Raw genomic sequence first — 23,157 nt, 5'->3', positions numbered from 1 at the left:
TAATCTACATTTTTATTTTTTTAAGACCGGAGTATTTTATAAATTAATATCCTTTATGAGATTATATTCATGCTTCCCATTTTATGCAAACATCCACAAAGCTATCTATGATTGAAAGCTGAACTTGGATTTAGCAAAAAATTTTTAATCAAATATTTGTTTCCTCTCGGTAATTCCATCAAAGGAACGAAAATGATTACAAGTTTGTCTAGAGAAATCAAGTTTTTCCGACTAAATTTAAATTGTTTCTAAAACAATCACCACATCACAACCACTTAATGATTCCTCACACTGAAAACAGCTTCTGAGAAATAAATGTAGAAAAGAAAGTCCTACTTTTTACCTGGAAAAAGATAGTTCCGAAAACTGATGTTCATAAATTACAGTAGATAGTTCCGAAAACTAATGTTTGTAAATTACAGTAGATGTTACAGATGCCTGTGTTTATACAAAGCTCAAAAGCTTAGACACATACCCCTCTGCGGCTCATACAATAAACATTGTCATCTGCAAACGAAGAGTGTATCATTGGGGTGCAGAGCCACGAGGTAGCGGTGGCGCCGGAGGCTGCGGAAGACCCATATTACCCATCATTCCAGGCTGCGATAAATCAACTTTGGAGCATTAGTTCCATAAGCACTGATACATCAAGTAAAACTGATGCAGGCATGTAGTTGTTGCCCTTTAAATAGTGGACTTCTTAGCTCTAAGTATTCAGCAGTGCTGTCCGAGTAGAGAGAGCTATCAACTCGGAGGAGCTCTAATAGCTTCATTAGAGAGAGACGAAGAGAGAGGGGAAGAAAAAGGCAGAAACCAACAGTTTCCTGCTGCAATAGAAGCAGAAGCTTCAACTTGGTGCTTCTGTATGAGAAGCTCTTGTCAGCTTGCTTCCACAGCTAGAAGCTCTAGGCTTTTCATTCATCAAATTTTACTTCTCCAGTAGACAAGTAGGTGATTAAAATAAAAGAACTGCATGGTTCAGATGTCGCCTCTGCAAGAAGTGCAGCAGGAATAGAGAGCTGTTCCAAGAAGCCCTAGCAGATTTTCATTAATCAAGTCCCTAACGATTTCCTGCAGCAACTAGAAGCAGAAGTTTCTAGCCCCTCTACTAGGTGCTTCTGCTTTTTGATCCCACAACCTAATTTGGACTTTAGTAGCACAGTTAGAAGTTCTAGGATATCTGTTTGACAAAGCTTTTGCACACCGAGCAAAACTGATTCAAAAGCCAGGCCAAAGAGGCGCTTGGGGGGGGGAAATCCTCTTTATAACAATTAATTACATATCAAACTGAAAGCAACCCAACTCCATTGTGACACATCACAGTGAGAAGGTCACATTTCGAGCCCTATAGTAACTTCAAGGAAAAGAGACAGTAAAAAGACATCATAGTCAATAGGTTTAACTCAAGGTGGCAGTGTTAGTGCAATAACTGTTTATAGAGAAGATTTTCTCGCACTTAGGATTTGCTCATGCAGAAAGGCTGTTTCAGAAGCCGGACAAGAAGTGCAATTTATAACAAATATTACCTTAAACTGTACAAAGGGCAAAAGAAGTCATTTCCTACCTGGTAGGGATTCAATCCTGGAAGCGGCGGCATTTGGCCTTGAGGGGGGCGGTTAAACATGCCTCCAAAAGGAAAGTTTTGCAAACCGGCTGCACCAGGAGCACCCTGCATATTTGCCATATTATTTGGAAATCCTCCCATCTGAGGCATATTGCCACCGGCAACAGACCCAGGTTGCATCTGATTAAGGCCCATCAAGTGTGCTTGCGGCATTTGAGGCGACATCATCTGATTTGCTGATCCTTGCATCACCTGGAAGAAAGAATAATACAACACACTTGGAATAATGCGATACAGTTAATTTGTTCGAATATGTAGATAGTTGAGGTTGAAAGTAATGAGGCGCTTGCTTTTGAGTGCAAGTTTTTGGTATGGTTGCTTTCATATATGGAGCATTAACAGATGCATCAGCCGATTCCATAACTGTTCTCACTAGATTGTACAACAAAAAGTCAATAATGACTTGTAGAAACTTACCATTGGATTGGGTAAAGGCGGTAATGGAGCCATCGACGATGGCATCGGCATGGATGGGGATATACCCATGGGCGGCATCTGAGAGGGGGGCTGGTGGGGTCCATGCGGATGCTGGAGTGGCGGCAGCTGCAACGGCGGCTGCAGATGTGATAAATTCGGAGGAGTATTAAGAGGCAATTGCTGCGGAAACGGCGGATGTTGTTGTTGTTGGTTTTGGGAAATTTGCTGGGAGATTTGTTGAGGCATTTGTTGGTAACTTTGCTGCTGCTGCCCAGATTGCAAAAGAGAAGGATGCGGGCCCGGCGGTAGAGGCGGTTGTCCAGGTGGCAGAATACCAGGAATATGTGGCCTCTGTTCTCCTTGATCGGGCCCGTCTAAAGGCATCGCAACTCCAATGCCAGGAATAGTCCCTAATGGGCCCGGAGTTGGTGGAGGCTCATGGGCCGGGAAATTGCCCATAGTCCGGCCCAGAAGCATAGGGTTTTGGTCGCCAAAACCTGGAAAGAGGAATTAAAACTTTTCAGTTTTTTTTTTTTTGATAAAATCAAGTTGTTACATATTTGTAGTAAAAGAACCTGGATTTGGGCCAAAGCTATATTTGTCACGAGAGAGATCGCCCGGCCGGTTTCTGCACCAGAATTTTGTTGTGTGATCGTTGCTGCCACTGAAGAGAAATAATGCAGATGAGCCTGAGGACATTTATGTATAAGCTTGCTCTAAAAAATGATTATCTAAAAGAGAAAGGCACATTCACAACATTTTTTGGAAGCCAGTGCATGTGATCAAATATCCATATAGTCAAAAAGTTTCTTTTTCTTGTTGAAGCAGCTGAAATTCATTAACAGGGCTGAAGCTTCAACAATATGGAATAGCTTTAATACTAAAATACAAACATTAATACTAACACTGTCGCCTACTGACATACACTTTGAGTCTCAGTAATAAAATTATGATTCAAATTACTCTAAAAGTTAAATTTAGGGGGAACAATAAAGCGCATATTATGGCATGACATAAATATCACAAACTAACCATCAAAAGATGATAATAATATTACTGCTTTCCAATAATTAGATGCACCAAAGTTTCTGATAAATCAAACAAAAAATGACCATTCTATGAAGTAGAAGTTGCACTTTAACTTTATCTCATAGGCCACATGTGACACCCCAATAGTCCCACATCGGATGGGAAAGGGGTTGTCATTGGGTTTATATGAGACTTAGACACTAGTAATAATAACTGGGCTTAAGCATTTTGGGCCGGTTGTTGGGCCCAACGAGTTATTGTTGCTAGTGGGCTGGGTCGTTACACCACAATAGGTTAACCTCTACAGGAAGGAACCTTTGGCATCCACCAAAGAGGCAGTCCACCAAATTGTGGTAAATAGAATAGCATAAATAGGCATACATAATTTGACAACAATAGATAATAATTGCCAGATATAGATTGATAACATAAAGAGAAGAAGAGGGGAAAAAAAGGATAAATAGAAAAATATCAAATAAATATAGATTGAAGCCCATAGCGATGATCAACCAATTAAAGATATTCGCACCTGCAAAGTAGATACCCAACAGGATGCCAAGCAAGATCCCACACACTATTATCATGTGCCCCAGGTATTTCAACCTGAGGGGTCTCATGCCTGCAGAACAGAAAAGCAGTCTGTGCTTAAGAAAAAGAAATACGCATAAATAGATATAACCATTCATCCTAGTTATGACGCTGATTCAAGGTGAAATATATTCTTTATGGATGCAGTGATATACTAGCAAACTGTACAGTGATAGGTAGAAGATTGAATTCATTCAAGAGATTTTTAAACATGGCAAAAGGCATAATAAACAAAGCCAGTTAAAAATATTTGGGTACACTGCATAGCTAATTTCTGAACTTTTTGGCAAGTTTCACTTTGATCCTGGTACTTTTAATGACAAATGACAAGGATTAAAAAAAATTATAAATTAATTATTTATACAGTCAATGTAAAAAATCAATCATCAATGAAGAACAAAAGATTACCCAACAAGCCAGTGAAAGATAGATCCATCAAAGCTGCCACTGACAAAGTACTCTTCGTGAAATGGATGCCACGCCAAAGCTAGAAAAACATGGAAGCAAAGTGTAAGAAAAAACTCATTAGTCAAGCTTACTGACAATCAAATTCAAAGTAAAACTTTCAGAACATATTACTGAAACTTGTTTATAAACTGGAAAGTAGGTTACAATATTGTAGATAACTATCCATGAGTAAAAATATAACAAATACTAATCAAAATGCATTTAGCATTAATCTTTTCTAAGAGTGACATGAAATGGAAAGCATGACAAATGTCCACTGACCGGTTATATCCTTGGTGTGTCCACGAAATGATTCAAGTTCTTTCATGGATCTAATGTCGTAAAGCTGTAATGAAAACACAAAAATTTCAATAAAGCAAGACAAAGAAACAGAAGTTGGTTCAATATTGAGGAATACGAGCACAACCAGCAATTTAAAAGGCGAAAGAGGTAAAATCAGTAGTTCGTAATCAATGAGTTTAATATGCATGATAAAGAATCAACCTTAATTATCTGATCTTTCGAAGCAGTCAATACCCAATTCCCATTCTGATTCCATTTGACACAAAGAACAGTGTTTTTGTGACCATGGCTGCACATGTGACTAATCAGTGACCACAAAAGTATTCAATTAGCATATAGTCATAAGAACGATGAGATTGCACTTACAAAGAACATAGCTCTCTACCCGTCTTTGCATCCCAGAGTTTCACAAGATTGTCTTTTCCACCTGCCGTTATGCATGCAAAGAAAGTAGAATTGCAGGCCACAATTTTGAAAGGGTAAGACTGCCCCCATGTGCATGTCATTTGGATACAGGTCCTGGAAACTTAAAAACTAATATGCTGTTTGATATTCAGTCAACTTCTACCAAACTCAACCTTTTTTTTTTTTAATGTGACTATATTCTGTCAAGTTACAAACTATTCAGCCAAAAAAGTTTTAAGGCCGAAGTATTGACAAAATTTTAAGAAATCAAACAGTATATTCTTTTAGAGGGTTCAGATATAAAAATAGAATAAATAACCAAAATATAGGGAACTGTTCCAAAATGACCGATAGTTGGAGGTCCACAAATTTGCCAATTAATGTACAATATAGATATTGTATAAATACCTGAAACAAGTAAAGACTTTGCTGGGTGCCAATCCACACTTTTAACATCCCAACCATGGCCTGTCTGAGTTGAAGCACAATTTACAGATTCAGGTTACTTAAAGCATGCTCTATTGAAAAAAAAACAAAAATGCTGATATCTAAATGACCTATTAAAAGCAAAACAGATACTACATAAGGAAAGAATAGGACTCCAGTGGCAAGTGGAAAAAAGCAGCAATATGAGTGGCAAGGAAAAGTTTTAAAACATTACCGGTTAATGATCTCTCTTCTTGGCACCTTGCGAAGTCCCAAACCTTAACAGTTGTGTCATCAGAGCAGGAACAGAATTTCAGGTCTGTTCTAGAAAAGCTGTTAAAAGATAAAAATTTTAATAACCTAAGAGATCAATCATTACATTAATAAGCTGAAAAAGAACACTATATGAGATGCACCTCAAGTCACGGACAGACTCCTTATGGGCAGATTTATTTGCCTTCACATTGTTCATGTTATTTTGCCAGTACCTAGCAATAGTTAGATAGCAAAGGGTCCACATTTAGGATATTAACCCAAATTATAAAATTTTAAAAAAAATCAAGATAATTACATACAGACTCCTGCAGAATTATTTACTTCCATTTATATATATTACTGCAAATTTTGAATTTTCATGCATGCCCTCAAAAAACTTAGTTTCTACACAAAAATCCGTGTGTCATTGAATATTGCCCATGAGTATTGAACCCATGAATTGGATAAGTCCTCATCTAGATATACAGATACTTATAGAAAAATTCACTATCAAGGGTATTTATGAAAATTAACATTTTACAGGGTTTTATATGCATATAGATGATTGTGCAGAGGCAAAAAACTATGCCAACAATGAACATCACTAATCATGTATGTAGAAAAAGCAACATACTTGATGGCACCACCATCATCACCTGTGACCATCCAATTCTCATTGTGACTCCAAACCATTGACCTGATTGCTTGATCATGAGCCTGGAGGGAAATCACATTTTTTTGAAAATTAATATGAGTTGTATGTGAGTCATTAGCAGTTTTAATTAAAGAAATTGGCATGAAATACCTGAAGAATCATCTCAAAATTAAAAGACTGCCCATTCCAGAGAGTGAATTCACCACTCTGTGAACCAGTAATAAGACGACGCCCTGTAGGGGTCCACTGCATCCCAAAAAATGCAATATTAGGTTAAATCAAATAGAAGGCAAAAGTCAGCTATACCATCTAAGAAAAACTTATATGGCAATAGTTTTGACACATACTAATCTGAATAATTTTACCATAAAAGCCACATACAAGTCTTACCATTTTCTGTTTAGAGGTTCGCAAATAATAATTGCTAAATATATCAGAAAGGCAGCACAAAGGGTAAAATCCTATCACAAAATGCAACCAAATCTGCAACCAAATCTCTGTAGCATGATTGCATCACCAACCACAAAGAAGAAAATAACTATCATCTAACTTACCAAGACTCGGTTTATGGAACATTTATTTTTGTTCGTTGAGACATGAACAAATTTAGCAGCAAAGCTTGTTGACGGATTGTCAGCATTTGCAACTGGAGGTAACATCTGCAACCATGATAAATTTCAGAAAATCATAATAGGTAAATATTTTAAAAATCAAACATTTTGTCAATTGGTTGCGACAGGGATTTTTAATAACCTAGGCTCTCATTTTCCTCATTATTAGGCATAGCAACAAGTAAGCAAAAGGTCTAACATCGCCATCAAATTTAAGAAGCTCATATCTTATGCAATCAAATTAATGATAAAGGAGAGATGGCTGGACTACTAACATCTATGACTGCAGCAGGAGTAGGTTGCAGTACAGTCCTGTCCCTTGCATCACGCTGCCACATTCGTGCCTGCATAAGAAATTAAATCATCAACATCTCACAACTCCTGTGAAAATTAGCTCAATGAAAGGCAGTTCCAATATTGATTTTAAGGGCATTATAAGAGTGTATGGTGAATGTAGCACATTGCAAGTATATACTACAAGAAGATAAGTACTAAACATAGAAAAAGAAGTACTAAACATATTTTAGTAAGAAATTAAAAATAATGAAGCAAAAAAGCTACAAACAAGTCCTTTACAAACAAACAGATCTTTGCAGTTGTCAAGGTATGTTTAGTATAGCAATGAGTAACATCATGGTTAAGTAATTGAATCCCTTTGGCAAAACAAAATGTGCAAACCTTTTCTAAGACATGAGATGGAGTTTGTTTAAAACACACTGGAGAAAGATGGTAAAGCAAGAAAAATGAGTAATCATAATAAGCAGAATAGCAATCATGAAGATATTATTAATAATTTACAAATATCAAAAAATTAAATAGCATATTACCTGCACATATCGGACAACTGTACTGGTATAGTCTACGGCTCGCCGTTGGACAAGCTTTCGCATTCTTTTAGCAGCAAAACTATCCGCATGAACTGAAAACAAATGATGAAATACACTATGGTAGTACAATTAAATACAATTCTTGATGAATACCAAGATATAATAGAATACTCAGAACAAGTGAAATGTCCAAAAGAAAAGAAGATTGCATTTGACATCTCAATGCTAAAAAACTAACACACTCTCCATAACCTCATGGATGGATTAGTGCAGGTGCATTACTTTATGACTGCATCACATAGTCTGCACTAAAAATCATGTAGAAAACCTATGATGCCAAATGAAAGAAACCTGACAACAGCAAACACAAACAGAGAAACCAAAAAACAAAATACAATATTCATGAAATCAACAGTTGCAACGATTCATAAGGCTGTCTGATCATCATCATTCCACCTCATACCTTAGTCAAAGGAACTACATATGGCAACTAATGGATTACCAACATCGACATATCAAGTTAATCAAAGACTAGTTTTACACAGGAAAAATGAGTTATTGTAACTGAGAGTGTTGGAGCTATTGAATATTGATGAAGCTAGCCTTCAAGTTTATTGACCTTATAGAGAGATTAGTAAGCAAGAAGAAAAATAGGACAATAAGAAATAAAATAATAATTCCCTAACATATGAACCTTGATGTGCTCAGAAATTTGTGAGCTGATATTAGGTTACCAATTGGGCTCTACGAAGGTGCCCTTGATATAAACTGCTTTTTTATCGCTTTTTTATCCAAAAACTGCTTTTTGATCCTAACGCTGTCTCGATGCCTCTGATACTTCTTCCTAATGCTTAAACAAGTGTTCTGGCCCAGATTTTCATTGTTCAATCACATTTTGCCTCTATAAGGTAACTTTTCCTACTAATTACTGTAGTAATGGTTAATTCAGTGTCAACCAGCTGCGTTAGCTCATAGAACCATTAATGCTTGTTCAATTAACATACTTAATACTGTCGTCTATCGCTAATAGATCGGCAACAACGCGCTGATACTAAACCAAAGAGAGCACTACACGTACACATGCAAAAGCAAAACAAAGTAGGGATCTCGTACCATCATAGGGGGTCGGGGCGGGGTGGGAGTAATTGGTGGAGGACGCCGAGGGTTGTCGCATGGGAGGCGGGCCCCTGGGGAAATCCCCGCCGCCCTGCTGCTGCTGCTGCGGCGGCGGCGGCTGCTGCGGCTGCGGAGGGCGCTCCCCGTACATCATCTCCTCTGCCGAGGGAATGGATCCTCCGAAAGCTAAAGGAAACCCTAACCGTAGGAGCTCAGTGGGAGGAGAGGAGAGGAGAGGAGACGAGGCGAGTAGGGACCAGGGAGTAAAACCCTCGGTCTCGGAGCGGGAAAAGAGGGACCGGAACGAAAAAGCACGTGATGTTAGGGTTTGCTGTGAGAAGGAGACGAGTCTATGGACGAGTATGGTGAGCCGGTCCGAACCAAAGCGGACCGGACTGGACCGGACGACTCGGTTTGGTGGCTTCGGTCCGGTTCACTTCAATTTCGTTGCAAAAAAAAAAAAACAAAAATCAAATTTTTTTAAAAAAAAATTAAATTAATTTGTTCGGATTAACCATCCATCCCTAAATTTGGCATTATCGTATTTACAATTACAACTAGATTTCAAAGATATTTTTTTAGACATTACAGAGTATAATTTTTTAAATATAAAAATGTGATACACACATCATCTACAAAAATTATAAATAAAGACTAAATAAACAAATTTTATTTGTATATTTTATATTATTAATGCAACTACAAATGTATTAAAATAAATGATTAATTTAAAATTTGGTATGAGAAGAATTGCCAAATTATTTAAATTAAAAAAATTAAATATTTAAATTAAAATTTTGAAAGATTCGAGGTGGAATCAAAATAGTAAATAGTTTGGACAATTTTTATAGATTAAAAAAAAAATCTCTTCCCTCTAAATCCCTCTACATACCTACCAAACCCTCTCCCTCTCACCCCCTCTCTCGAGCGCGGGCGCCGCCGCGCCTCCGCCGCCGACCGCCGCCCCTCCGCCGCCGCTCTAGAGAGAGAGAGAGAGAGAGAGAGAGAGAGAGAGAGAGAGAGGATGCTGTACCTTGTGGGGCTAGGGCTCGGGGACGAGAGGGACATCACTCTAAGGGGACTCGACGCCGTGCGGAGATGCAGCAGGGTCTACGTCGAGGCCTACACCTCTCTCCTCTCCTTCGGCGTCGCCTCCGATGGCCTCTCCAAGCTGGTAGTTGCATATGCATACATCCCCCTCCCCTCCCTCTCTCTGTTCACTCTTCCTCTCGTTCTTCATGTTAATCTTTGATAAATACACTAGCAGCTTCCTCTGCCTCGATGCTTAATTGAGTTCCTCTTCTTTCTCGCCTTTGCGCTCTAGCTTTTTGTTAAAATGCCGTAAAGAATCACGTAAAGATCCTCCTATCAATAAACGATAGTGCATTTTGAAATGAGTACTTGAACCTTCGAAGTTACGATTTTTTACTTCAAAACCCTTCATTATTTGTGGTTTTAGGATGTTCCTTCAAGTTCTTTGCGAATTCGATGGTTTTCATCAAAAAGTTTGAATTTTTACCCAAGTAGCAGAATATTCAGCCATGTTCTATAATATTTTGTAAAAAAAAAATTAAAATAAAAACACTGTTGATTTCTGACAAAGCGTTATTTAAATCAGGCACATTTTGGAAGTTTAGTTAAAAAAAAAAAGGTTAAATTTTCGAACTCTTATATGTTTTACCCAATAATGTCGAGCTGGTGTAAACATTAAGATTTAGGTTTTTCCCTTGTCGCGTCATTGAGCTGGGTTTCCTCTTCTTTCTCTCCTTTGCCTATTAGGTGTATGCAGCAATGCATGCTTGAATATTAAACTCGGTGTTACTATGAATTTGGGCTTACTGGGTGTTGTTGTTTTTTGTGCGTAGGAAGAACTATATGGGAAGGAGGTCACGGTTGCCGACCGGGAGATGGTTGAGGAGAAGGCAGATGAGATATTGTCGGAAGCGCGGGAATCTGATGTGGCCTTTCTAGTTGTCGGTGATCCCTTTGGGTATGTGCCATTCTTCTTCTCATTATTTAAATTTTGCTAATGATGCAATGAACATGTAAAAGCGAGTCCGTAGGTTTTTCGCTAGTTATATTACTCGAGTGACCCTTAGTATTAACCATTCCAATTCTAGTAAAAATTGGCAATGTAACACCAATATAGGAGCAGCGTAATGAGTAAAGGACAATTATAAAGATTTTGCGGATAACTAGGAATAATATGACGGATAGCATACGTGGAGTGATATTGAACTTTCCGATTATTCAACAACATAAATTACACAAATTTGTTTCCGTGTTCATTTATACATTCACTGTTCTGTGGATTGCAAATATATCAGTTATCTATAATTACCATGTTTTCAGTTTCCTTTGATCCGGTTTTTCAACATGAATTTGCAGAGCGACAACACATACCGATCTGGTTGTCCGGGCAAAGAATTTGGGATTGGAAGTAAAGGTTATTCATAATGCATCGGTTATGAATGCAATTGGCATTTGTGGATTGCAACTCTATCGCTATGGTGAGACAATATCTATACCATTCTTTACGGATACATGGAGGCCAGATAGTTTCTATCCAAAGATTCAAAACAATCGACGGCTTGGACTGCATACGCTTTGCTTATTAGGTGATTAATATTTATAACGCTTTCTTCCTTTCGTTAAAGCCTTTACCATACGCAAGTTGAAGCTCGTAGTGATGCAAGGAAATATGCACAACGATCATGCGTGTAAACTTTAGGACTTACTGATCATGTATTTAAATTTCAGATATACGTGTGAAGGAACCTTCATTTGAGTCATTGTGCAGGTACGTAGCAAAGTATAAGTACTCAACTTTTGGTATTTATGTTTCTTCTATTGATGTTGGTTATGCGCCAAGGATTTAAGTGCCGTGGCACGAGGTCGTGCCATAAAGTTGCTAGCACGATACGGCACGGTGCGTGCCAGATGGTGTCGATGCATGCCAATCACAAAAAGTACATGTATGCCGACACAGAATAGCATGACATATCTTTTTTAAAAATAATAACATACTCTAGTTGCTTATTATGTATCTTTATTAAATCTTTTAAATTTTATTTAAAAAATTATGACTAATTTAAAGAATATATAGTTTTAAGTTGTGCCATCGGCATAGGAGTTGTATCGTGCCGATATTTTGTTGGCACAGTGGATATGGTCTGTGTTGATGGGCATCTAAACTCTTGTCATGCGCATTTACCAGAGACCCGGAACTAACCTTTCGGTATACAAATAATTATGTTGAATTAGCATACTGGAAGGGCTTTTTGTAATCGTCTGATATGCTGCTCTTGGCTTTCGAATTTCCAGAGGAAAAAAGTGTTATGAACCACCAAGATTCATGACGGTAAACACTGCTATAGATCAGCTCTTGGAAGTTGAGGAATCGCGTGGAGAATCCGGTATACTTTCAACTTCCTAAAACTTTAATAAGCCTATGATCTTCTGCAAGTGATAATCGCAAATCCAATATCATTCTTATATATATGCGTATGCAAGAAACAGAAGAAACGAATGGTTGCTTTACTCGTTCTTCGTTGCATTGCAGCATACGGTGCGGATTCATTATGCGTAGGAATAGCTCGCCTCGGAAGTCCAGATCAGAAGATAGTTGCCGGTTCGATGAAACAACTACTAGACGTCGATTTTGGTCCGCCGCTTCATTGCCTCATTATAGTAGGAGAGACTCATCCGGTCGAAGAAGAGATGTTGCAATTTTACTTAATCAAGTGATTCTTAGTGGATAAACTTAATCTTGATTTACAGATCTTTTCTTTTTTATTATTCTCACTAATGTTTCAATGTGTGATTGTAATCGATGTTCCGTTAAATTATCATACGGCGTGTTTGCTTGCTTCTGTTATGTGTATATATAATCAAAAATTTTCATTGTCTAGCTATTTACAGCAATTGGTGTAGTGTGAAATGTAAGAGATGTAATTTTGGGGGAGATATAAACTATGACTTTGTGCTTAGCTTTTTCGCTAGATTATCCTTAAAAAGTGTAATACTAAACAGAAATATTTACATAATTTTATTATTTTTGTTAAAATTTGATGCGGACTATAATCGAGATTGATTCGTGGACGTTATCGAGATTCGTGGACGTTGTATTTATATGTTTTAACTTTGTCGCCCTCCTCTGGACCTAGACCAAACCCAAATCCAAATACCCTACTCAAAAATGCGCTCGAACCGGTCCGGTCCGGGTCGAACCGAACCAAACTCGCATCGCTGAACCCTGCTATAAAACCCTACCCCAAAATTAACCCTTCCCCTTTTCCCTCCAAGAACCCTAATGCCCGTTCCACGGCGACGAACCCTAACCACTACCACCACCGCCGCCATGGTCGCTAGGGTTTCCTCCCACTCCGACACCGACCTCCGAATACGATCCCTCGTGAGCTCCGGCATGGTCGACGCCGCCGCCTCCCTCCTCCGCCGCCGCGCCGCCGAGCCGAACCCCTCGCCGCCGCCGCCGCCGCCGCCGCCTTCGACCGCCTCCTTCAATCTCGTCCTCTCCTCCCTTGCCCGATCCCGCAGGTTCGATTGCGCCGTCGATCTCTACTCCTTCATGTGTCGCGTCGGAGCCGATCCCGACATGATCAGCTTCAACATCCTCCTCAATTGCTACTGTGAAACGGGCCGTGTAGATTGCGCTCACAAGGTGTTCAATGAAATGGCGTTGGGGTTCGACAAGCCGAATGTGGTGTCGTACAATACTTTGATCAAGGGGTACTGTAAAAAAGGTCTAATCTTGGACGCATTGGGGGTTTTGAGTGTGATGAGGGAGAACGGTCCACGGCCCAATAGCCGGACATACTCAATTTTGATCGATTTTGCCTGCGGCTCCTCGAATTCGGAATTGGGTTTGCGTTTAATTCGCGAAATGCTACGAACTTGCTTGGTTGTGAGTGTGCCGGCTTATAATTGTTTGTTGGCAGGGCTTTGTAAGGAAGGGAAGATGAAGCTGGCGAAGAGCCTTTACTCGATGATGGTGAAGTTGGGAGTAAAGGGAAATGTGGTTTCATACACAGGTTTCGTAAGTGGTTTGTGTCGGGAGGGGGGTGTGATTGAAGCAAAATTGCTTTTTGATGAGATGTTGGAGGCGGGTTGTTCGCCTAATGTTGTAACATACAGCGCTTTGATTCATGGATTTTGCATGAATGGGAAGGTTGACGATGCGCTAGAAATGATGCAACGGATGGTCCTAAAAGGTCTAAATCCAAATGTGGTCACTTATACGGGAGTCATGTTGGGGCTTTGTAAGGAAGGGAGAGTGGGAAAGGCCCTCGAGCTTCTAGAGGAGATGAATCTGAAAGGAGTAAAACCTAATGAGTTCACATTTAGTATTCTATTAGACGGATTATGTAAAGAAGGTAGGCTTGAGGAAGCGACACAGCTATTCCACCAAATAGAAGAGAGAGGATGCCGAAACAAAGTTGTGTTTTATAATGTTTTAGTTAGTGGGTTTTGTAAAATGGGTAAAATGGAGGAAGCTAGGGAGCTTATCCGGGAGATGAGGGACAAAAGTGTATTGCCGGATGTGATTACGTTTAACACATTGATGGACGGTTTCTGTAAAATTGGGAGAATCGAGGCTGCAAAAGAGGTATTATGTGATATGGAGGGGGAAGGTGTGAAACCAAATGTCGTTACGTTCAACACTATCATGTCTGGTTTAACTCGGCTGGGGGATCTTGAGGAAGCTATGAATGTGGTAGAACAGATGGCGAGCAAAGGAGTTGAACTAGATGTTATTAGTTATAGTATAATTTCGGAGGGGATGCGTAGAGCAAGTGCCTGCGAACCTGCAGAAAATCGTATTCATAAAATGGCTGAGAATGACACCTGATCTGATGTTAAAACCAATTAATCCATCCATAATGCCTGTTTGGCCTGATTTACGGAACTTCTTCTTCACCCCAGGAAGTAGAAGCTTTTGTTAAAACCAATTCATCCATCCATAATGCCTATTTGGCCTGATTTACGGAACTTCTTCTTCACCCCAGAGAGCAAAACCTTCCATAAGTTAGGCATTTGGCAAATAGAAAGCATAGAACTTTTGATACAGCGGCGAGCAAGAATGAGCTTTTGGGGACTTACTAAAGCTCCAATTTGAAGCTTCCGGTTGTGTTATAGCAAAACACCCTTAAGAGGATTTATATGAAAGCGTTGTTATTTATACAACACGGAATGGATGCTCCGGCCATGCTAAACATTCCTTTGTACCACAATGCATCCTCAAAATATGCAGCTTCTTAAAGCCAAGCATCATCAGATGGATGATGCAGATGGAACCTCAAATATGGTTGTACATATATAGTGACACCACACAGCAGGGTTTGTCACATCAGAGATGAGATTTAAGGAAGTGGTAAGAGGACCTGCATGATGCTTTGTTATTGGAACTTCTCCGTCGTCAAACTATGCTCAAATATGCTTGCTTGAAGTTAGAGGTGAAGTAGACGGCGATTATCTTTCTACACTAGATCTTTTCTCATGGCTTGCTATTTTGATATGGGAACTTGATATGTTATTTGTACCCGGAAGAAGCAAATGTTATTATGACTCTGACATTATAGTGTGCTCATCATCTCAGGACTCGTTGCTCGTAAGTTTTGCTCACCTGACTCTCCGCGGTTGGACCTTGAAAGAACAAGGAGATGTGATATTTATTGTTCGGTTCACATGATTAGGGCAGAACATAAGTTAGTTGGGTAAGAGCAATAACCATAACATAGTTCGAAAGGTGCGCGATGACATCATTAAAGCTTTTTCTATTAATATTGTGCATCTCTTCTGCAGATTGCAATAACCTTTTCTTGAAATTGTTGTTGCAGCTCATCAAAAGGAAGAAGAGTGTCTCCAAGGTTTCATCACAAAAAATGTGGATTTGTTGTTGACTGTAGGTGAGTGTTAAAATTTTATCTTTAACTGAGTTGCAAACTTTTAGTGTATATTCTGTAACTCCTTGATGCCATAAGAGAACAGTTCATTTTATTATCTTACTTGCTTTTTCCTGCTGAATTGATTCCAGCACATACCAATGTTTCTTAGTGGTTTATGCTAGAAGGGGGAGTTAGTATATGCCCTGATTAGACGAAGATTCTATCATTCCGCCGACTTTCTTGTACAGTGTTCCCAAAATTAATACTGACAACTCACCTGAACTTGTGTGCATTTGAACCTATCGTAGTTGTTGAAGGGTTTGTTTCACATTTCTTCCATAAATATTGCGCCTTAATATCTGATTGTCGATAAACATATACCTTGTTTGAAAAAAAAAAAAAAAAAATTGACCATTTCAACCCCTCTCATAAATTGGTTCACTTATTTCACTTTCCTTCAAGTAGGGTTAAAAGGTCATTTCTCATCAAATGGTTCAGATTTTTGTTAAACTTATATTTGTGTTTACTATTTAGTTTCTTATCTGATGTTTCATAAATTTAGGTGCTTCTGAAAGAATGATCATGTACTTGATTTCTGTTGTAGATAATGCAAGAGAATAAAAGCAGAAAGTCTGAAATAATTCGACGGGATTTCGTTCCCTATCAAGAAATTGCTGGAATACGGTGCCATAAAACGAACAGTTTTGAGGTTTAGTTTTCTTCATTCGCATCGAAGGCATCGACCGTTTGGAGCGCGCGGCTACAGATTGGAACATGAAGGCAACTTTGCTTTTGTGAAAATTTCTTTGATACCTAAACTGACCCGAGTGAACTGAAGGAATGGCACCTTAAGTTTCATTATGGGGTTTGTGTTATACAATCTTATGTTTGATTAGTTACAAACTAAAGTTTTTTTTTCACAATTTCGAGTCTTCAATCTATATGGCGTGTTCAAGTGCAAGCAGGTCTGGTCTTGTGCTCGCAATAAATCCGGATCGTACCCAATTAGGGCTTTTTGTAGGTCTTACGATGTGGCGAGGGCGTAAGTTAAATCAAGTTAGTCAAGAATGTGGAATCAGATTAGGGGACAAAACATGGAGTTAGAATCAATGTCTGAGTTTTGTGCATGAGACTTACAATGACATCTGCAGCCTCACTTTACACTCTAACCCTAGGGGGGTAAATGAGCAGTACACGAGTGCGGTAAGCTAAGCTGGATTACATACAGAATCACCCTAAACAACGAAAAATAAAATGATCTGAACCATGTTTTGTTCGAAAGAGCGACAAAAATCGCCCAGACAAATGATTGCAGTTTACAAAGAATTTGTTCGAACAGCACCAATTTCACACCGTAAATGAGAAACAAAAGCAGAACTTGCCCACACACGTTAAGAGGGAAGAAGTACTTCTTTCATAGGTAACCTGCAGTGAACACTTCCAAACATTTCCAGAGAAAATAATTGTGAAAAAATGAAGAAACTAACAAGTTTACAAGAGAGCGATGGTTTATCGGGTTTATTTGTTAATGGAAAAACAAGAACATATAAACGTTACAAAATTCTTCTGCAACTTCACATCTACTAAAGAGCTGCATTCCGATAGGAAAATCTCAGATTAATTTAAGTCCGTTTTAGAAAATAAAAAGTTCGTCAGGAGAATATTACAGTGGTGGCCGCCGAAACAAAAGGTACAAATTCGACAATTGAAGTAAACTCAAACATTCCGTGATTTGCTTCACCAACATTTGCTTTCCGAGTGAATCACCCAGAAGCAGTTTTGTCGAAAAGCTCTTAACCAAGTTATTGTTGTGGAGCGGTAAGTTGCCTCAGGTTGTACTTTAAAAGCTCCTTATATCTTTCGACAACCCCCACCAAGCAAATAGTCTGCTTGTTTTAATGCAAAAAACAAAAGAGTTGTTATAGATTTCAAATCATTTTTGTCAGCAAAAGGATGAGTTATAACATATTGTTATATCCTCAACCATTAATCTCAAAAATAAATGTAAGAATCAATATCCAGAAATGAAGCAAGAGATTCTCCTCAAATGTCACATTAAGTACACAGCAAAAAATAAGTTCAGGGACAAGAAAAGTTTACAAAGCTGGAAAAGTATTAACAAACTCTTTTAAGCCAACAAAAATCTAAATATTACTACATTAAAGCAGTACGATATTGCAAAAAGAGAGAAAACACATCCGAAAGGTTGCAAATAGCTGATAAAAGATCGTGACAAAGCTTTAAATTTTCCATGATACTTGCCAACCCTGGTGCGTAAAATAAATAACCTCTATAAATCCTGATTCTCAAATATGGCGAATTTCTGAATAATAGAAATAGTGCAAACACCATTTAACAGATTTTGGGTCTACAACTTTGTTTTGGTAGAATGGGTCTACAAGCTGTTATTCCTACAACCAAGGACAATCATTAAAGTAAATTAGCTTAAGAATCTGTAAAATAGACAGCCCAGTTATGTAAAAGACCAGCAAAAGACAGCTTGGATTGCAATCACTGAACATTCATTTCATTTCTACACGATCACATTGGAGAAGATGCAACATAATATGCAAATAAGATTAAAGGAGATAGATTAGTCACCTTGACGATCTCGACAACAATGGTCTTGTCTGGATTACTAAGATCAACTTTATGTGGAGGGGGTATAGATTTTGCAACCGCATTTATGATTTTCATCCTATCTATACCCGTGTTTGAACGCGCTTCATACAACACTGCAAACTACATAAACTGAAGGATTAGATGAGCGCTTGCCAAATTAGTAGCAAAAATTGAAGTACGGCTAAATGAAGGAAGCTTCCTCTGTTAATATCACGATATTCAGGTTGTCCCCTCAGAAAATTCAAAACCTACATTGTAGGCATTGACCTATAGGCAAAGTGAAAATTTAGAGTTCAATATGCTCCAACATTTTATGGAAACAAAATAAGAATCAGGATATATCTAGGGGACTTTACGGCATTTTAGCTTTGAAAGATTAATAACCTTTTATAAGGTATCCCAAATAGAATACACTGTTTTCTCCTCGTAGAATCAGATGACCCCAAAATATTCATTCACAGTACAAGCAAACATCGGTAGTTCTTCGCTGTGTCAACAGGTAAAAAAAAAAAAAGATGAGGGATAAATCATACCTTCACGGGAGTAGTAGCCGCACTTGGAAAATATTGTTCGACAAGTGGTTTGATCGCTTTTGTTATTTCCTCCTCAGAAGCATAACATGTCAGCTCAGCTGGTAAAACTCTCAAGATAAATCTACAGAAACAAATATGTAATTAGAAAAATGCGAGCTACAAAAAATCTATCGAACTTGATAATTATCTAAGCAACTTATTTCACGCTTCACTACTGCCACATCTTATATATGGGAAGAACTGAAACCTACTTTACATAGGAGTAGCATGCCGGTGTTAGTAACTTCCACTTAAGCATTTTGGGCCATGCGGTTATAGCCTATGAAGTTACTAATACTGATTGGCTGATTGTGTTTCTATATATGGGACCTTGTAGCCCAAAGCAGGGTCCAACTGTTTATTTGGGATAGTTTTTTGCAAGTAACTTTTAGGCTCATTTGCTTAGTGTTGCGGTCAAGAATGACATTTGTGCTGGCGCTAGAAGTGCTTCGCAATTAAAATTGAACTGGTTAGAAGGGCCAAACAAACCTTAAGTGTGTATTACCCCTACTTCCACACCTCTAGCAGAGCATTTAGCAAACAACAAAGTTTGGAGTGTCCATTGTGCCACCAAGCTAAATTAGATCAAGGCCCAAAATGAAGCAGCTCCAATAAAAGAGAAGTTGTTTGGGGGATTTTACAATAATGCTTTACCTAATAGCACTACACAAACAATACTATACCCTACACGAGGCCAAATAGGCCCTAATGTAAAGAAATCATAATACGAGAAAGAGGAAGGCATTGACTGAAAACCTTGACATGTGTTTACGCGTGGAAGCAGCTGAAGACATCATCCGTTGTACTATGTCAACAGGACTGGGATCACCAGCTCTTTTATGCATTTGAATGAAGACGACTCCATTACAACCCGAGTCAAGGCTCACAAAATGCCTCTGTTTTGAACAATTTGAGTAGAATTAATTCATAACAAGGAAACTAAGAAAATCGAGTAATTGAAAACTATTTCAAAAGTAGTACTACAACATAATTTGCTATGAAACTGGTAGTGTTGCCTTATTGCTCGTTCTTGTCAGTGCAAATATTGTGTACTGGAGGATAGCCTAATGCAAAGACTTAACAGCACATTTTATTAGCATGGTGTATTGTTACCCAAAAATGCAATTAGCGGCAACAAGTAAACCACTAGACAACTGAGAAATATTACGATCAAGCTTTATCCCTCATAATGCAATGCAGAACAAATGAAAAGTAATAGTATAGTTATTTAAGTATGTGTACTAGTCTCACCCTGAAGTAAAGAGACCAATCACAGGCTAGAAATATGCATATCTATATAGAGCAACGAATATATATATATATATATATATATATATGTATGTATATATATATATATATATATATATATGAATATGTATGTATATATATATATATATATATATATATGTATCTATATATATATATATATATATATATATATATATATATATATATATATATCTAGTTCAACTACTATACTATCGATAGTACTAAGTACTTGGTGCTATCAAGTTTTCCGTCATTAGATCTACCCCCTTGACCATTTCACTTGTTAGATCATACTATTTAACCAATCACCCGCTCAACCCTAGAGGACCACTATCATCCTAACCACAAATCCCTTCATCCAAGGGCCGAAAACCTAATAGCACCGAGCGCTTGGTACTATTATAGTATGCCTAATTCATATATATATATATAAGGAGACAATTGGCAGGAGAAATTATGTAGAAACATGAAGTTTGAAGGGATTAGCTGCGGAAATGCAAATACAACAAGTGATTAGCATATTGAAGCAAGTAACAGTACATGGATATTAAATTATACAGTAGAACATGCATTTTGGCATAATAAGTGGATGAATAGAAAAGAACTTCTTACATAGTAACATAAAATGTGATAAATTCTAATTGCAACAATAAAATAGTAATAAAAATATAAAAATAAATTTTCATCAATTAAAAGAAACCTTCTTTCTGTCTCCCAACTCTTTGAGCTCATCATCAATTAAGTCGCCGATAGACTTATCATTAGCTTCATCAGATTCTCTATTCACACAGGACGATAAACCTTCTTCTAGTTGTTGTGTCTTTGATTGTAACTCCTTACTTTCTTCTGCAGATCCTTCTTCTAGTCGTTGCTTCTTTGATTGTAACTCCTCACTTTCTTCTGCAGGTTCTTCAGCATCCAGTTTTGCAATTTGATGGGGTCCGGACGCTTCTCCTTCCTTCGACGGCATTGTGTTACTTTCTTCTTCACGATTCTCAACATCTAGCTCCTCTTTAGTAGAAGTCTCATCCTCCTCGCTAGAGGAATCAGAATCCTTAAAAATAGTTTTTTTGTTCAGTGGTTTACTCAGACTAACCATAGATTTTACATTTAAATCCTTTCCATCCACTAGCTCTTCATAAAACTGCATTTAATAGAAGAGAAGATTACTTTGAAGCAGAAAATGGGTCTTTATCAAAACAAATCCCTCAAAGAGGGAAAAATCATCAAACACTATAAATCCAACATGCAATTCATGAAAGTGTAAGTTGTATGATTTAATGAATCTAAACATGGCCTACGGCTAAAAGCAGAAGCACACCCTAAGCAATTCTAATTTCCAAATTGATTGCAACCATTTTAGCTCATTCAAAGCAAAGTCTAAACTACCCAAACAATCTTTTCACCCAATTAACACAATATTTTATCATAAATTTAGGTAAACGAGCATACGTGCACTGAAACCAAACCTAGGAAGCATCAAAACTCAAAAAAGATCACAAATTATCTCTTTCCATGCGTTTTCACGCCTTAAGTAATCGAAGTCAAATTTAACCACTTTATCTCAACACCCAAGCCAATTCTACGAATTTTTTTTATTAATAGACTAAAAAAAATACTGTAATTATAAAAATAATCCTCCAAAAAATTTATTTACAAAACTAGGTCTATACGGTTAATGAATTGTAGCTTTCTAAATGCAGTAAATTATTCATTGTTTTCTTCAAAGGATTAAATTATTTTTAGTGTTTAATACCATACATCTTTTGAAGTTTGGATGTAAAAAATATATAAATTAGGGTAAAAGCGGTGAATAATTCACCGCTTTTAGAAAGCGGTAAACGAGTCACCGCTTTTATCAACCTATTTTTATAAATAAAAATTTTGAATACCTATTTTTATATTTAAAAAGTTTTGTAGGCTTAGTAGCCCAAAAACTCCGACAAATCTACACTACCAAAACAATCTTTTTCATCCAAACCTATGAAGCGTCTTAAATCACAAAAAGATCTCATCCTAAAGACAAATACTTCAGAAAAAGAGTAAAAATAAGCGGTGTGAGAAGGATCTACGCACACTTTCGAGGAGATTTAGGGCTTCGTGCGTGGCCTGGCGCTCCCTTCCCCCGTCGCACGTTAGGAAGAAGCCCTCCACCCCGGGGCGCAAGGGGTGCGACCCCTTCCTCACCGGCCTCTGCGTACACCGTCCCCACATCCATGACCGATAGAGGGTTAGAGCGAGATCGCGAGAGAGAGAGAAAGAGAGAGAGAAAGAGATGTGTATACCCCACGGGGAAGGTACTTCCTCTTCTTGCCCTTACTGTTAGGGTTTGCGGCAGCGGCGGCGGCGGCGGCGGCGGCGGCTGGGGCGGCGGAGGCCATGGAAGTGGCACCTTGGAGCTTCTCGGGGAAGCGCTTCTGAAGAGCTTGAGAGAGAGAGAGAGAGAGAGAGTCCTTAATTTGGAGACGAGGAAATTACGAGGGTTTTTGCCACAAGGATGCGGGTCTACTGGCCTAGTCTTTTTTTATTACCTAGATCTGGTCCACCACGTCATCTGTGAACCACACCTCCATTTTTTTTTTCTTTTTAAAGCCATCGCCTTCGACAGTGAATTTCGGTTTATTAAAATTAATAGTCGAGAAAATTGTTTTCTTCAGTAAAAAACAAAAACAAAAAAGGCCAAATAATACTGACCGAAAAGGCCAAAACCAAATGAAAAAATCGATTATCGTACCAAAAAATAACCAAATAAAAATCAATTTTCAGGTATTGTTCTGGTTTTGTCCCTTACAAAAAAAAAAAAAAGAAAAAGAAAAAGAAAAATACAGTATATAACACAATGTAGAAACATGTTTACAAACATGCATTACAAGATAACAATGCAAACAACATATAACAAATTGATCCAACTCTTGATCCAGCATAAACATTACAATCTACATGACAATGTGCTCATAACACATTCAATGGCTCAGAAGACACAAAAGGAGAGGATTACACGATACAAGAACTAAGATTAGCACAAGAAAAGAAAATCCACACATTTCATGCACAAAATTACACACACTAATTTTTTCTCTTTTTCT

General features: G+C 38.1%; 4 protein-coding genes across 5 annotated transcripts; 2 read left to right on the top strand and 2 right to left on the bottom strand.

The window, feature by feature from the left end:
* On the bottom strand, positions 210-9,027 carry LOC109720656 (flowering time control protein FY). Its single transcript, XM_020247911.1, has 18 exons — positions 8,701-9,027; positions 7,588-7,679; positions 7,036-7,104; positions 6,704-6,808; positions 6,300-6,395; positions 6,129-6,211; positions 5,656-5,727; positions 5,475-5,572; positions 5,222-5,281; positions 4,775-4,835; positions 4,610-4,697; positions 4,388-4,451; positions 4,067-4,145; positions 3,600-3,689; positions 2,617-2,705; positions 2,042-2,538; positions 1,565-1,816; positions 210-600 (listed from the first exon to the last, which is right to left on the bottom strand). The coding sequence occupies exons 1-18, from the start codon at positions 8,855-8,857 to the stop codon at positions 526-528; spliced, it is 2,127 nt and encodes a 708-aa protein (XP_020103500.1). The 5' UTR covers positions 8,858-9,027; the 3' UTR covers positions 210-525.
* Positions 9,649-12,692, top strand: LOC109719922 (probable diphthine methyl ester synthase). The gene is made up of 6 exons (XM_020246769.1): positions 9,649-9,877; positions 10,569-10,693; positions 11,092-11,321; positions 11,464-11,503; positions 12,028-12,119; positions 12,266-12,692. The coding sequence occupies exons 1-6, from the start codon at positions 9,728-9,730 to the stop codon at positions 12,448-12,450; spliced, it is 822 nt and encodes a 273-aa protein (XP_020102358.1). The 5' UTR covers positions 9,649-9,727; the 3' UTR covers positions 12,451-12,692.
* LOC109719960 (pentatricopeptide repeat-containing protein At1g12775, mitochondrial-like) lies at positions 13,008-16,531 on the top strand. Its single transcript, XM_020246817.1, has 4 exons — positions 13,008-15,176; positions 15,320-15,469; positions 15,561-15,629; positions 16,213-16,531. The coding sequence occupies exon 1, from the start codon at positions 13,016-13,018 to the stop codon at positions 14,570-14,572; it is 1,557 nt and encodes a 518-aa protein (XP_020102406.1). The 5' UTR covers positions 13,008-13,015; the 3' UTR covers positions 14,573-15,176; positions 15,320-15,469; positions 15,561-15,629; positions 16,213-16,531.
* LOC109720464 (THUMP domain-containing protein 1) lies at positions 17,066-22,534 on the bottom strand. Of its 2 annotated transcripts, XM_020247602.1 has the most exons (7): positions 22,357-22,530; positions 22,148-22,264; positions 20,772-21,215; positions 19,559-19,698; positions 18,764-18,884; positions 18,210-18,350; positions 17,066-17,494 (listed from the first exon to the last, which is right to left on the bottom strand). In XM_020247602.1, exons 1-7 carry the CDS (start codon positions 22,450-22,452, stop codon positions 17,411-17,413), a joined length of 1,143 nt encoding a protein of 380 aa, XP_020103191.1. In that variant the 5' UTR covers positions 22,453-22,530; the 3' UTR covers positions 17,066-17,410. The 2 variants fall into 2 exon arrangements, with proteins under 2 accessions (XP_020103191.1, XP_020103192.1); XM_020247603.1 differs by lacking the exons at positions 17,066-17,494; positions 18,210-18,350 and adding an exon at positions 18,357-18,497 and having other exon boundaries at positions 22,357-22,534.

Source organism: Ananas comosus, linkage group 14 (assembly GCF_001540865.1).
Source record: "Ananas comosus cultivar F153 linkage group 14, ASM154086v1, whole genome shotgun sequence".
In the NCBI taxonomy this organism is placed as follows: domain Eukaryota; kingdom Viridiplantae; phylum Streptophyta; class Magnoliopsida; order Poales; family Bromeliaceae; genus Ananas; species Ananas comosus.
The sequence above is the reverse complement of the archived record's forward strand: the minus strand, read 5'-3'. Positions and strand labels throughout refer to the sequence as shown.

Coding starts and splice junctions, on each gene's coding strand:
- LOC109720464 (XM_020247602.1), bottom strand. CDS start 22,452: ATGGCCTCCGCCGCCCCAGCCGCCGCCGCCGCCGCCGCCGCCGCTGCC. Junction 22,265..22,356: donor GGAAGTACCTTCCCCGTGGG/GTATACACATCT, acceptor CGGTGTACGCAG/AGGCCGGTGAGGAAGGGGTC. Junction 19,699..20,771: donor AGTTGGGAGACAGAAAGAAG/GTTTCTTTTAAT, acceptor TGTTCAAAACAG/AGGCATTTTGTGAGCCTTGA.
- LOC109719922 (XM_020246769.1), top strand. CDS start 9,728: ATGCTGTACCTTGTGGGGCTAGGGCTCGGGGACGAGAGGGACATCACT. Junction 9,878..10,568: donor CCGATGGCCTCTCCAAGCTG/GTAGTTGCATAT, acceptor TTTTGTGCGTAG/GAAGAACTATATGGGAAGGA. Junction 10,694..11,091: donor GTTGTCGGTGATCCCTTTGG/GTATGTGCCATT, acceptor ATGAATTTGCAG/AGCGACAACACATACCGATC.
- LOC109720656 (XM_020247911.1), bottom strand. CDS start 8,857: ATGATGTACGGGGAGCGCCCTCCGCAGCCGCAGCAGCCGCCGCCGCCG. Junction 4,452..4,609: donor CGAAAGATCAGATAATTAAG/GTTGATTCTTTA, acceptor TTTTCATTACAG/CTTTACGACATTAGATCCAT. Junction 2,539..2,616: donor TAGCTTTGGCCCAAATCCAG/GTTCTTTTACTA, acceptor TCCTCTTTCCAG/GTTTTGGCGACCAAAACCCT.
- LOC109719960 (XM_020246817.1), top strand. CDS start 13,016: ATGCCCGTTCCACGGCGACGAACCCTAACCACTACCACCACCGCCGCC.